This window comes from Mycteria americana, chromosome 3 (genome assembly GCF_035582795.1).
Source record: "Mycteria americana isolate JAX WOST 10 ecotype Jacksonville Zoo and Gardens chromosome 3, USCA_MyAme_1.0, whole genome shotgun sequence".
Lineage (NCBI taxonomy): Eukaryota > Metazoa > Chordata > Aves > Ciconiiformes > Ciconiidae > Mycteria > Mycteria americana.
This window is the reverse complement of record NC_134367.1, coordinates 2,172,361-2,185,838: the sequence shown is the minus strand read 5'-3', so window position 1 is coordinate 2,185,838 and position 13,478 is coordinate 2,172,361. Positions and strand designations below refer to the sequence as shown.

The following is a 13,478-nucleotide window of genomic DNA, read 5'->3' as shown; positions in this document are numbered from 1 at the left end:
ACTTATATTAACTGTATTAATTCATTATTTGCCACACCGGAGCCTTTTCAGGGCCTTCTTGCACTGCAGAGATGCAAACGTAATTGATGTTCGAGTGGCCCTCTCCACTTGCATTGCTGCGGGGTCCAGACAAACACACGAACTTGTAGGAGCCTTATCAGCAACTTGCAAGAGGGACAGTAAAGCAAACACATGCAAAAATGAGAAGAGATCGTAAAAGATTTTTCCCCGCCTGGCCGTTCTCACTTCTTTTTAATCAGTAGCGTTATTTTTTTGAGTGTTTTGATGCTTTTTATTAAGAATACGTGCGGTAATAACCTTCAGGTGGAGCCACCTAAACTGCTGAGTGTGCCTGTTGTTTACAGGAACACATCACAGGGATTCCTGCTAGGCATTTGGGGTCTTTCTGCTCTTTTCTCACACTGTTTTTACTCACCAGAAGTCACTAACATCTGATGTAGCAATCTGCACTATTAAACTGTAGATCTACAGGAACCTTTTAAGTTGTTCTTCAGTACAGAGGCATCATATTTATAACTCTAATGATCTCTTTCTTGTCCTGATGAGTAAGAGGGGAAGTTCAGAAGAACAGGCTGGTTTCTGACCCCTACCTTCCTGCGCTGGCCAGGTACTGAAACAAATTCCTGAAGCCATGTGCTATGTTTTTATGCTGAGGTGATGAGACACTGGCCCAGGTTGCCCCGAGAGGTGGTCGATGCCCCATCCCTGGAAACATTCCAGGTCAGGTTGGACGGGGCTCTGAGCAACCTGCTCTGGTTGAAGATGTCCCTGCTCATGGCAGGGAGTTGGACTGGATGGCCTTTGAAGGTCCTTTCCAACTGAAATCATTCTGTGATCCTCTGAGGAAGCAGATGCATGGGGATGCTGCTGATTTAATGACTGGTAGGCTCACTCTCAAGATTGCTGAGTGTTTCTTCATTGGCGTTTAAAGTCTTGTAGCCCATAGGAAAGAAAATCGATCGTGAATGCCTCACATGCTTGGTGAGTCATCCTAAATCCCCAATCTCTCAGTAATACCTTACCAGCTGGGTTGGATATTTCAGCAACCATCTCTGGAAGAAGCCTCAAGACATTATACAGCCTGTAGATCTAAAATCTCACAAACATTTAACTTGACAAATTTGGGGTTGAGTAGCAGACACATTTCACTGTCCCTGTCTCTCTCAATGCCCGGTGGCAGCACTTTGTTAAAGTGTAAGAAAAGTTACGGTATTGGCTCTTAAATATTTAATTTTGCTTGGTTTTGAGTCAGAAGATCTGTCATCTCTGGCTTCATCTGTCGCAGTTAAAGGCGGTGTTGGTGTGGTGGCTTTCTCTCTCCTGACGGTGGATGCTTTCAGTGCAGCTGGGTTTGGGCAGGCCTGTGTAGTCATTAATGAAATATTGCTTCTATAATAAAGAGATCAATGAGATGTAATCTCACCATCTGGAAGCTCTAGGATGGATCTTAGCTACAGACTTGCCATTTAAAAATCACTTCGAGCCAGGGCACTCCTCTGTGCAAAGAGGCACCCCAAAAGTTGAAAGCTGTAAAATTAGTTGTTTGATTCTACCATTCATTTAAAATTTTTTATTTAAAAAAAAGTTATTGGTGACAGTCTTGGCTTTGGCCTTAAGACCAAATCAGAAAATTCCCGAGCGATCCATTTGTTAATATGATAAAGCTTTTGCTCTGGTTTTCCTTGTTAGCTCTGCACCTTCACCAACACACAAATTCTGCAGTGTGACAGGATAGGAGGAAATACGGTATATTGCTTTGTTTCAGTAAAACTTCATAAGCAGTACACTAAATTATTCTATAAGCAGTACACTAAATTATTCTGCCGAGGTACTGTAATCCTTACAACCAAAATACCTTTCCAGAGCGGGGCTGGTGTGTCTGTACCCCACAAAGCACTCGGGCACGCCAGGCTCCCACCCTGTAGTGTCACTCCAGAAACTGGCCTCGCTAAATTGTATTTGGTGCTTTGGCAGACCTACCTTGGCAAATTAGGAGAACTGGCCTCCGAAGCTGGTGTCCCCAGACATCCCTCTTTCACCTTGAAATTGCCAGTAAGTCAGCGTTGCTGCTCTGTGACAGAAGGATTCGTTGCAGCTCGTGTTAACCTTTCCAGTTGAGGTGGTTCTTCTAAAGTAATTGCTGAGGCTCCCCCTGCAGCTGGGGACAGAGGGAGGACAGGCTGAACCGGGAGTGAGTATGGGGACCTCGATTAAAGATCTCCGTTTGAAAGGACTGACGGTAAATGAGGGCATGCTGCCTTTCATGTGGGACATGCAAGAGAGGAAGAAAAGAGTTTTTCAAATTGCCCAGGTCCTAGACCATGCCAAGCCATTCTAGATTTAAATTGGGTTAAATTAAATTAAATCTGTAGTGTATAAAGAGTAAGTTGCAAAGGGGAGGGTAAAGGTCTCCTGTGCTGTTTACGTAGTGTGGTTTCTTCCTTCATTTTTATTTATCAAGCCCAAGAGCTGACCACGAGTTGGAGGAGGGATCAGCTCTGTCAGAAAGGGACTGCATCTCTTTGCGTTTGCATCAAATCCAGAGTGGATTTAAACGGAGCAGGGATTGGATTTGCATGGGAGGCTGGGGGGGGGTGCTAGGGATATTCAGGGCTTTCTGCTTGTGGGTCACGGCGTCAGAAATAATCCAGTCTCGAATCTGAAAGGCCATCAGTGTTTTGCAGTAGTGAAGTGAGTTGTTGAGCTGATGAAGGGAGACCCAGGCTTCAGAACTCTCTTTTATCGCAGACTTGCTTTGTGATTTCAGACAAATTACCCAGCTGCCTGGGATCTTGGCTCTTCTTTTGGGATGCGGCGATGACAGTACCTCCCTGCTAGACAGAAGTGTTGTGAAAATAGTAATTTAAAATCTCTGCAAAGCACTCTGGGCAGGAAGAAAGCACTGCTTGCATTTGACAGAAAAAAACAGAGGCTTTCAGGTGCAGATTTCTCTTCCAGGTCCAACAAACAGCAACACACAGACTAAATACAGGTTAGGCACGGTTGCTGTTACTGGGTTCGATTCTGCTAATCATTTAGCCCTCACTAGAGACAGGATTATGAAATGCTTCGCACGCAGTGATATGAACAATCATCTAAGTATATAAAGATATGTCTAAATCGCAACTCCAACTGCGACGCTAATTAGCTCTTTGTGGTTGCTGTAGCGGGAGGAGGTCATGAAATACTGAACTCTCCCATCCCTGGATTTAGTCCCTCCAGAGACTGTTGAAACACGTGGGGAGAGTCGCTCTGCGGGGAGAATGCTTCAGACCCCAGTGCTGCGATGTGCTTATGGGTGCAAAAAAATATCAAAAAGTGTTTCCAGTGCTCCATTTTTAAAGCGGATTTATTGAAATAAAAATATTTTCAATTATCTTTAAAAAAAAAAAAAATCGTATTCCTATTTTCCATTTGCATTGCCTGGGTTATGTTTTCTGATGAGTGCCAAAGTATTAGTAGTTCTCAGTAATTCTCAACAGAATCTGTTGTTTTAAAAGAAAAATGAGCATGTTTGTGTTTCCTCTCTATACTAAATTGAAAATTGAGAGTATTGTATTTGCGAGAGACTGGGTAACGTTTCCAAAAGCCCCTACTTCTAATTTTCATAGGATTTTTATCTCCCAGTATCTTTAGGAACTTTTGGGAAATGAGTTGCCCATTATCTAATCTTAAAAAAAACCCCCTTTGCTGCAGGGATTGATGTAAGGATTGTTCCTTCCTTTCTTAAATTAATAACTTTTTTCTGATTGCTCTGACGTGCCCAGGTTTTCTCAGCGGTGTTAAGAATGTTGGTTTTTTTCTCTTTCCTCGGTGCTGATAAGGCGTTTTGGTTATCTCAAATCCTTTGCCTTTTCCCCATTGTTACAGTTCTCTGTGGTTGGTTGGTAGTGATTCACATGAAACAGCCTCATGTTTTCCCTGAAGATAAAATCCAGCATTGTGAAAAGTGTAAATGCCAAAACAAACTAATCGGAGGTCATGGATGGATATGCTGTGCATTCTTAACTCATGCATCAGTTCAGAAATGTGGTGTGCGGTTTTTCGGTCAGCGTCCAGTATACAATAGACAAGAAAATGTTCTGTCATGTTATTTTCCTACCACTTTTGTGTATTTGAAACCCTAGTTTTGACCCTTCCTCATATAAACAGGTCCTGCCAACTTGAAGAGCAAGGGCTTGCTCCGAAGCAAGCTCTGGACGCTTGCCCAAGTGGCTGCCAAATGCCAGTAAGTGTCAGCTTTGCTTTGAAGTCCTACGCAGAGCGTAGCTTTTGGATAGCAGTGGATTTCGCAACAAGGCATTTGTTTGACAGCTAGCAAAGTGTCTTCTCAGATTTGGTGGACGTCAAAGCAAGAAGTATAAAGAAAAACCTAAAACTTCTCTTTTAGTAGCCTGAGTCTCCACCAAGACCCCTGGTAAAAAGAGGGTTGTGTTTGCTCGCTCACCACTGACGTCAGGCTCCAAGTCACCCGACCCCAAGTCGAGAGATTCTAAAATGTGAGCTTTGTGATCTCTGAATGACGGCCTTTGAATCCTCCTGATGCTTTGGCAGGCTCGGTCTGATCATGGGAGACACGCTTGGAGGCCAAGGAGATTCTCTCAGAGCTGCTGTTTTCTTTCTTTGCTTTTCTAGCTGTGTTGAAAAGGCAGATGTTTATGTTCTGTCCTGTGGCAGCAGTGGCTTCCAAGCCTCCTGCCCGGCTCTGTGCCGTCGCCGTGTTTTACCGATGTCCATGGAAGTACTGTAGGTGACTGCAAAAGCATTTATTGCTTCCTTCTCTGTGCCTTTTCAAAACCACAAAAAATATATTCCAACCATGGCAGAGCGTTCCCCTCATGGAGCATCGCTGTGCCGGCAGCAGCACTGGCGGTCACGGGGGACATCCTTTCTGATACCAAGAGAAGAAGCCTCAGCCGTCCCAAATCCCCACGGCTGGCTTGAGACTCACTGCTGATTCTGGGTGAAATTCATAGCGCTTCGGCAAATGTAGCATCACCCTTTCCTGTCCTGTTGCCTGCACTAACCACGAATCCTTTTCTCAGCACCCTTGAAGGACAATCCTACTTGCCAGAGGTCCTACAGATGATCCGGGTGTCCACACAGTGAGCCCAGGGCCCTCCCTTCCTCAGGCAAAGCGCCGAGCCAGGGAGTTACTCCCCCAAAACACTGGAAGAGGCTTTGCTATCACCAGAATTGCAGCTGGCACATTAATGGATTGAGGCAATTCGGAAAGTTCAGCTGACTCAGGTTCGCTGCCTTGCACACAGGGCCCCGCTAACTGCTTCTAAGAAATATTTTGAGGGGGAAGGAAGCTGGGAGACACAATATGCCTTGACTGTGCATCTTCGGAAAAGATTTTAGTTGTTGCCAGAAGATGTGGGGGCCCGTGTAGAGATAAGTCTCTTGTGTGCCTCGGTAAGTCTCTGCTATGGAAATTTTATGAACTATTAGTAGCTCTTTAATGATCCTGAAAACAATCTCATTTTCACTTAGTTCTGTGACTAGTGAGCCGTGGTGAAGGAATCTTTGAGGATACTCAGCCTCGGATGCTGCATCGCAATATTTCTGTGTGGCAGGGCTGAGTCAGAAGGGTGTATTTATGGGCTCTGCACAGAAAAGGTCATGGGCAGGGGCTGCTGCACATGGGCAATGAAATCTGATTTCTGCCGTCCTCTGGGTAGCAGTCCCATGCTGACTGCTCGTCCTTCTGGGCCAGAAGAATGTTTAACCCTGACGCTGTGGTCACTTTTCTCTGTCCCCTGCTACAGGCAGACTTTTTTAATGTATTTAATTAATTTTGAGGTTTAAATGCTACGGTGAAAAGCCAGGTTTGGGGTTTTATCAGTAGGCTTCACCATTATTCAGATGCTTCCAAAAGAAGAGAACAAAAGGTGATTAAATTAACCAGCAGCTGTTGCCAGAGGATGTGTCATTTGAAGATTGCGGTGAGGGATGCTTACAAAAAGCCTCAGCTGGCCCCTGGCCATGGGTTTCCGTCCAGGCAGGCATGATTGGAGCCCCTGCCCTTCAACCAAATCACTGGTGGTGAATCTGGAAGTGGTTGGTTGAAATCTGCTCTGCTGAGTTCAAGCTAAGCTCTCCTGCACAGTTTGGTATGGAATATTTAAAATTTAAGACCCTGTTTTAAAGACCTAGAATGAGAAAAGCAGCCAGTTCTGGCTTGGAAAGTCAAAAAGCTTCTCGGGCCAGCTTTTGGCCTTATTCTTCCACTCCTGCGTGATATTTCTTTTGTGATATTTCTTGGATGACGTTTCTTTTCACTGGAAAGCTTGGCTGTGACTTGGAGCAGTGGGAAGAGTGCTGCCTGAACAGGCCCACCAGCTCTGTGGTATGTTTGCTGTAAATTAGAGCAGCAAAGATTTGGGAAGAGAACTTGTGCCTTCAAGACCTTGCTTTCAGGTATGCTTGATGGACAAGTATTGAGTGCATGCTGGGCATTACGAGTTGCTTCTCCAGCACTTACCCCTAGAACGACTTGTGAGCAGACGAAATGGCATGTTGTTTTAATAGCTGTAGCTCTGATTTTCTTAGGACTGCATGTTGATACTGTCCTTGTGATCAGAAGCCAGCAGCGTAATCCCGCAACTTTGGTTTTTTGGACTTTGCATTCATACAAAGTTGTGATAATTTCACAATGGAGAGGTCTGTGAAGATGGATTCCTTCTGCATGACTTTTAGGCAGTTATTAGTGTCCCACAGATCCTTTATTCCATTTAGCAGTGCCTACTGTGTTGCACTTCTCTCATGAGGAAAGCTGTGGATGCTTTCTGGCTGTCAGCCTGCTTTTAATTCCATGCTTCAACACCCCGTTTCTCTTCCAGTTGTGCCACGCTGATCTCAAAACACCCGTCTTCTGTGCTGGTTGTGATTTCCCTGATACCCTTTGACTACAAGGAGATACCTTTGTATTAATGGCATCCTAGTGAATATTGTAGGCTGGGTTTGTTAGCCTTTGGGTTCAGAGCAGCTGAGTGAATCCCATCCTCATCCTCTCTTGCTGTGCATCAGTTTGGCTCAAGGGGAGATTTCTGTGCATTTCAGCACAGTTTATTTCAGAGGAATCTAAACTGCAAGCTTTGCTCCAGGTGCAGATCAAACGCAGTCCGCCCTCTGAAGGGGGCAGAGGGGTCTGAACGAATGGCTGTTTGGCCACCTTCAAACCAAGTGTGTGGCGGGGACATGCAGTCCAGGATACCAAAAATCCAGTCTGAAGTCACCCCCTCCAGTCACATACAGTGTAGAGGCGTGGGCTTGAGCACCAAGCGCTTCCATCTACGGACCCACTCCTGTTACGCCAGATGAGACCATAAGAAGTCCTTGTCCCGTTGACTTGTACCTCCATACCTGCCTGCTTTCCCCCGCTTCCGGATGTAGACGCTGCCCCTGGGCCTGGGCAGCCTGCCACCGTCCCGCCGCGCTGCAACACGATGTTACCGGCTGATGGTCCAGGGGACGTAATCCCGGACACTTGGCTTCCAAGCTTCTGGACACAAACCCAATGGCTGCTTTTTTGGGGTGTTGTGGGGGGTTGACCCTGGCTGGACGCCAGGTGCCCACCAAAGCCGCTCTGTCACTCCCCTCCTCAGCTGGACAGGGGAGAGAAAATACAATAAAAAGCTCGTGGGTTGAGATAAGGACAGGGACATCACTTGGCAATTACCGTCATGGGCAAAACAGACTCGACTCGGGGAAACTAATTTAATTTATTGCCACTCAAAAGTCAGAGTAGGGTAATCAGAAAGAAAACCAAATCTTACAACACCTTCTCCAATCCCTCCCTTCTTCTCGGGCTCAACTTCACTCCCAATTTCTCTACCCCCCCCCCCCCGCCTCAGCGGTGCAGGGGGACGGGGAATATGGGTTGCAGTCAGCTCATCACACGTTGTCTCTGCCGCTCCTTCCTCCTCAGGGGGAGGACTCCTCACCCTCCTCCCCTGCTCCAGTGTGGGGTCCCTCCCACAGAAGACAGTCCTCCACGAACTTCTCCAACGTGAGTCCTTCCCACAGGCTGCAGTTCTTCACGAACTGCTCCAGTGTGGGTCCCTTCCATGGGGTGCAGTCCTTCAGGAGCAGACTGCTCCAGCGTGGGTCCCCCGCGGGGTCACAAGCCCTGCCAGCAAACCTGCTCCAGCGTGGGCTCCTCTCTCCACGGGTCCACAGGTCCTGCCAGGAGCTGGCTCCAGGGCGGGCTTCCCACGGGGTCGCAGCCTCCTTCGGGCATCCACTTGCTCCAGCGTGGGGTCCTCCATGGGCTGTAGTGGATATCTGCTCCATCGTGGACCTCCACGGGCTGCAGGGGCACAGCCTGCCTCACCATGGTCTTCATCACAGGCTGCAGGGCAATCTCTGCTCCGGCGCCTGGAGCACCTCCTCCCCCTCCTTCTTCACTGCCCTTGGTGTCTGCAGAGTTGTTCCTCTCACATGTTCTCACTCCTCTCTCCGGCTGCAGTTGTGCAGGGTGTTTTTCCCCCCCTTCTTAAATACGTTATCCCAGATGTGCTACCACCGTCACTGATGGGCTTGGCCTTGGCCAGCGGTGGGTCCGTCTTGGAGCCAGCTGGCATTGGCTCTGTTGGACTTAAGGGAAGCTTCTAGCAGCTTCTCACAGAAGCCACCCCTGTAGCCATCCTGCTACCAAAACCTTGCCATGCAAACCCAATACAGGTGTCTTGGTGAGAGCTTTTCCCCTCAAAAGCCTCTTGCCTTGAAACCATTCCTGCAGCGCTGGAGCGAGCGAGCCATCCCAAGTTAGAGCTGGGCAGCAGGGAAACCACGCCGTATCTTCACCTGCAGCCCTCAGCTTGAGGCATCTCCTGCCTCCTCTCCAAGCAAGACTTTCCTATTGAAAGACAGTAATTTTGTGCAAGAAGTTACTGCCACAAGCAGGGCTGGGATGACGACTGAGGTGCTTCGCGAAGCGGCACAGCGTGGGACCCCTGGGGCACAGGGCCAGCCAACTGCATCATCATTCTTGTTAATGGCTTGAACCCATTGCCCTCAAACGAGGAAGAGTTGGCGCTTAACTAGCACCACTTAATAGCTCCGAGATTAATGGAGGCAGCACGCGACGCTCCGACGCAACCTAAACTGCCTTCTTTAAAATCCACACATTTTCCAAGGGCTTTAGAAAAAAAAGGGGAAGTGTTAAATAACTCTGACCAAGGTGTTTTTAAAACCATCAGCTGAATTACTCAGTTGTCCTTTAGCTTCAAGAGGGTTGTTCTTCAGCTTTAGATTTCGCTAATCCTTTTAACCAAGTTGTTCTGGACCACGGGTGGGGTGGCTCTGCTGTTTTACTGCCAAAATCTGTATGTCATACCCCAGCACCCCTGCAAACGAACCCAGAGGGCATTTTTAGGCAAGATATTGATAAAGGTGATAGTTTACTCCAGGTCAGAGATCGCAACCCTCCCGTGCAGAGATCAGGAAGAGGGGACTGGACATGGGTGCAGTGGACTTGGGTTTTTCGTTGGCTTCAGGTTCACGCTGAAGCTGAGTGAATTTGGGTCCCTTCAGGATGTTCTTAGCTGAGGATCATGCTCTGCTGCCATGTCACAGGGGCTTTGCCACTGCTTAGAAGTAAATTTGCTCAGGTGTTCCCCAGTTTGGGGTTCTTTGTGGTTTTTCAAGCTCTTCCCAGCTTCAGCTGGAATGAGGGGCGTGAGGACTTCTCAGGTTTCAGCTGTCTTTTCCATACCTTAAATTAATATAATGCTTCTCTAGGATGTTGGCTGGGGGGTTGTCTGGAGCTGCGGTGCTTAAGCCATTTGGTAACTATTGTAACGTGCGCTCAGGAAATACGTTACCGTGATTTTAAACAAATCTGTCAAAGCAGCAATGGGTGAAATTGTTGCAGTGATGTGTGGGCAGGAAGGGGTTACCAGCTGCACCGGGTCACTCCCTGCATCGGAGATGCAGCCGATTCCTGGAGAGCCATTTGCAAGGATTCCTGGAGAGCCATTTGCAAGCACGGCAGTTTCCAGGAACTGGCTGGAGGGATGAGATTAGAGGAAAGAGGGGCTGCTTTTCTTGATGGAGAGCCGTGTCCTATCTGTCCTTCTGTCCCTACCCACCAGCTGCGCTGACAATGATGCCATGATGCTGAATTCCTCCTCCCTCCCCTGATGACTAATGTCTGCATCTGTGAGTAATTAGATAAGGTGAGGGGGAAGGCTGCTGTGCTGGACCTGCCTTGCCGCAGGATGCTGCGTGAAAGGCAGCCTCGGTCGGTGGGGCTGGGCTCACCCCGGGCGCAGACGCTGGGGGCTCTCATTGAGAGGAAGGAGAGGGAAGAGGCTGTTTGAGAACTGAGGCGTTTGGAGCTGTCCTTTTCAACGAGGAAATTGGATTGCGGCTGCGGAGCCCACTTGTCTATCTGAAGTGGAGCTGAGCTCATTTCTAGGAGCCATTGGACAGAGTTTGTCGAGTTTTAGAGCCCTTCAGTTCCTGGTAATGACGCCTGCAGCTGGGCTGCCTTCTCTCAAGAGCCTGTCTTTGGGTTTTGTTATACCTGGGGTACTCTGAACTCTTGACTCATGTTTCACCGTTGTTCCCGTGTCGCTTCCTCTCTCCCTCGCAGCTCACAGCCTTTCTCGGGACAAAGGACGGGGCGCATGATTCAGGGCAGATAGAACAGATATGTTCCTGCATTTCCCCCCTTAAAAACACCGTTATCAGTCCAGATGCTAACGAGTAAACACCCCCGCTCCAGCATGGCAGCCAGGGAGGCCCAGTGCCAACTGTTCGGAGAGGCCGAGCTCCTTTTGGCACCATCCCTCCATGGAAATGACTTTCCTGCCCGGCCCTGGCTTCTCCAACTCGTTTGTCATCATGCTGAATTAAACCTTTTTGTCATTCTTCTCACAGGTGTTGGCACAAGGAACTACTACAGGAAGATCGGCTACGAGCTGGAAGGGCCTTACATGGTGAAAAGGCTGGACTGATGCCCCAGGAGGTCCTCACCCCGACCAGCTGCAGGGAGGAGGGGAGAGGAGACAAGACTCATCCTGGAAAGAAAGCTCAAGGTGACAGACGTAAGCTAAAAACCAAAGCCTGCCAACTGCGAAGGACTTGCTCATGCCAGAGCCCACGGCAGCAAATAGTTCATCTCTGGGGAGAGCAGTTCTGAGATCTGCCCGTCGCCCCAGGAGAGGCTGGGGTCGTTTCACATGTCTCGTTACCTGCGTTAAGCCTGCCGTGTCTCCGGGACGGGCTCTGATGCATTGCAATAGAAGACCGAAGCGTAGGTGAACTGAAAGCTCTGAATTTGGGGACCCTATTGAACAGCCTAGTGGGAAAAACATCTGTTATTTCTATGACTCTGTCAGCGGGCTTTTAATGTTTCAGCATTGAAATTGTGTGGGTTATTCTGCAACGTGAATTAATTCTTTCTCTGTGCGTATTTATTTATGCTGGCCTCGGCTGCTTTCTGTCCATCCCAAGGGATGCTGTTTGATCCTTTTACAGTAGGAGACCATGAGGATTGGAAGTCATTACTTTGCTAGCGGTAGGAATTGAGATTCAAACGTAAACTGAATCTCTACAGGGACACACAGCCATGGAGTAACTGAGGTTAGAAGGGACCTCTGAGGTCTCTAGTCCAACCCCACTGAAAGCAGGGCCAATTAGATCAGGATGGCGATGCTTGAATATCTCCAAGGGTGGAGATACTCAATGGATATGGATGGAGAGTCCCTGTTCCAATATTTGACCACCCATATGTTGAAAACGTTTTTCCTAATATCTGATTGGAGTTTACGGTGTTTCAACTTGTGTCCCTTGCCTCTTGGCCTGTCGCTGTGCACCTCTAGGAGAAGCCTGCTTCTGGTCTCCAAGCTTCTCCTTGCACATCACGTACTCCAGCGCCGTAACCGTCCTCATGGCCTCTGCTCCAGCTTGTTAGGCTGTATTTCCAGCACCAGATCTGCCACTTCTCCAGCCCATGAGCCATTGATTTGGGCATGAGGGTGCCATGTTGGCGGCAGTGTCAGAGGCCTTGGCAAGGTCATGGTATACAACATCCACGGTCCTCCCTTATCCGCGCTGCCGTCATCTCATCACAGGAGGCAGTCGGGTTGCTCAGGCATGATCTGCCATGGGGGATCCCTCCTGGCTGTTCCCGACTCTCTATTCCCCTCTCCGTCCCACGGCTGGAAAGGGCTTTGGGGAGGGTTTGGTCCCTGTCTCTCCCAGCACGGAGGTGGGGCTGACTTCCCCGTAGCTCCTCAGATCCTCCTCCTGGTCCTCCTTGGAGATGGGTGTGATGGATGCCTTTTCCAGGCATGGGGAATTCTATCAGGAATGATAGAATTAAGGCTTCGTTTTGCAAACGGAGTGAGATGGGATGTGGGAGCGAGCTGTGACCTTGGGTGAAGAGCTCAGCACCTTCCTCGCCTCTCCCCAGCCCTTTGGTGGGGACGACACGGGGCAGGTAGATGTCCTTTGACGTCAGCGATTCAAAAGCAGTGTGCCTGGTGCTGCCTGCTTGACTTAACAAAATCAGAAGGGAGCGGCCAGAGCTCTGACCTCCTCTGATCTTTTTTTATAGTATTTCAATCAAAAATAGGGTTGAAATCCAGAGTAGCGGCTTGTAGAGAAGTTGACATTTTGGGTGTTACTTTAATAAATGACTCTGTCAGGAGCCTTCTGGAAACTTCGCCAATAACGAGCGTTCGGGACACACGTGATTAACTCAGAGGAGGAGCGGCTCCGGGAGGAAAGCTCTCACGGTGGCGATGCCATGCCGCACAGTAAATGCGATTCTGCCACCGTGATCTATTGCTGCTCCCGAACGGCGACTTGCAGGGTCAGCAGCCAGAACCGCGCTGACGTCTGATGACGCACGAGCGGCAAAGGCAGCGGCTGCCCGGGCAGCGTGGAAAAAGCGCGTCCTTGCTGGAGAGAACCGAAATACCTGGCAATAAAGTTTTTATTATTGAAGGTAAACGCTGGTGTCCTGTGTTTTAAGGGCTGGGGAGTGAAAAACCACAGACCAGCTTGTTGGTACCTAAACCCTGAGCGTGTTGGAGCCTCCTGCCCTCTACAGAGGGTTTGATTTAAAGAAGGGAGACGGAGGCTGTTGCTTCTTGATTTGTTGAACTGTTTTTTTTTTTTCATCTTCCAAGACACTGGTAAATGGGGCACGTTAAGCTTCTGACACCGTAAAAGCAGAGGAGAGGGAAAGGGATGCATTGAGAGGGAATGCAATTTCTGTGTGGAATCCTTAAAATTTTCCACAAAATTTGTTGTTCTGGTACCGCTGACATAATTATGAATCACTCTGACGCTTTCAGCTCTGACAGCCCAGGTTTTTTTTTCAGGTACTGGCCAGAAAAGCTCACCGATTCCGTGCGTCTGAAAGCGTGGCCCTCCGGCAAATCTAGGAAATATCAGATACGTTTTGGTTTTGTTTTTTTTTTTTTAAGGCCAATGTG

General features: G+C 48.5%; 1 protein-coding gene across 1 annotated transcript in view; it reads left to right on the top strand.

Annotated features, from left to right (window-relative positions):
- ELP3 (elongator acetyltransferase complex subunit 3) overlaps positions 1 to 12,990 on the top strand; it is a 92,866-nt gene extending 79,876 nt beyond the window's left edge. Inside the window, exon 15 of the mRNA XM_075497652.1 lies at positions 10,912 to 12,990. Within this exon, the coding sequence (XP_075353767.1) occupies positions 10,912 to 10,988 (77 nt within the window). The 3' untranslated portion in view covers positions 10,989 to 12,990. The remainder of the gene's footprint in view (positions 1 to 10,911) is intronic.
- The last annotated feature ends 488 nt before the right edge of the window (positions 12,991 to 13,478 follow it).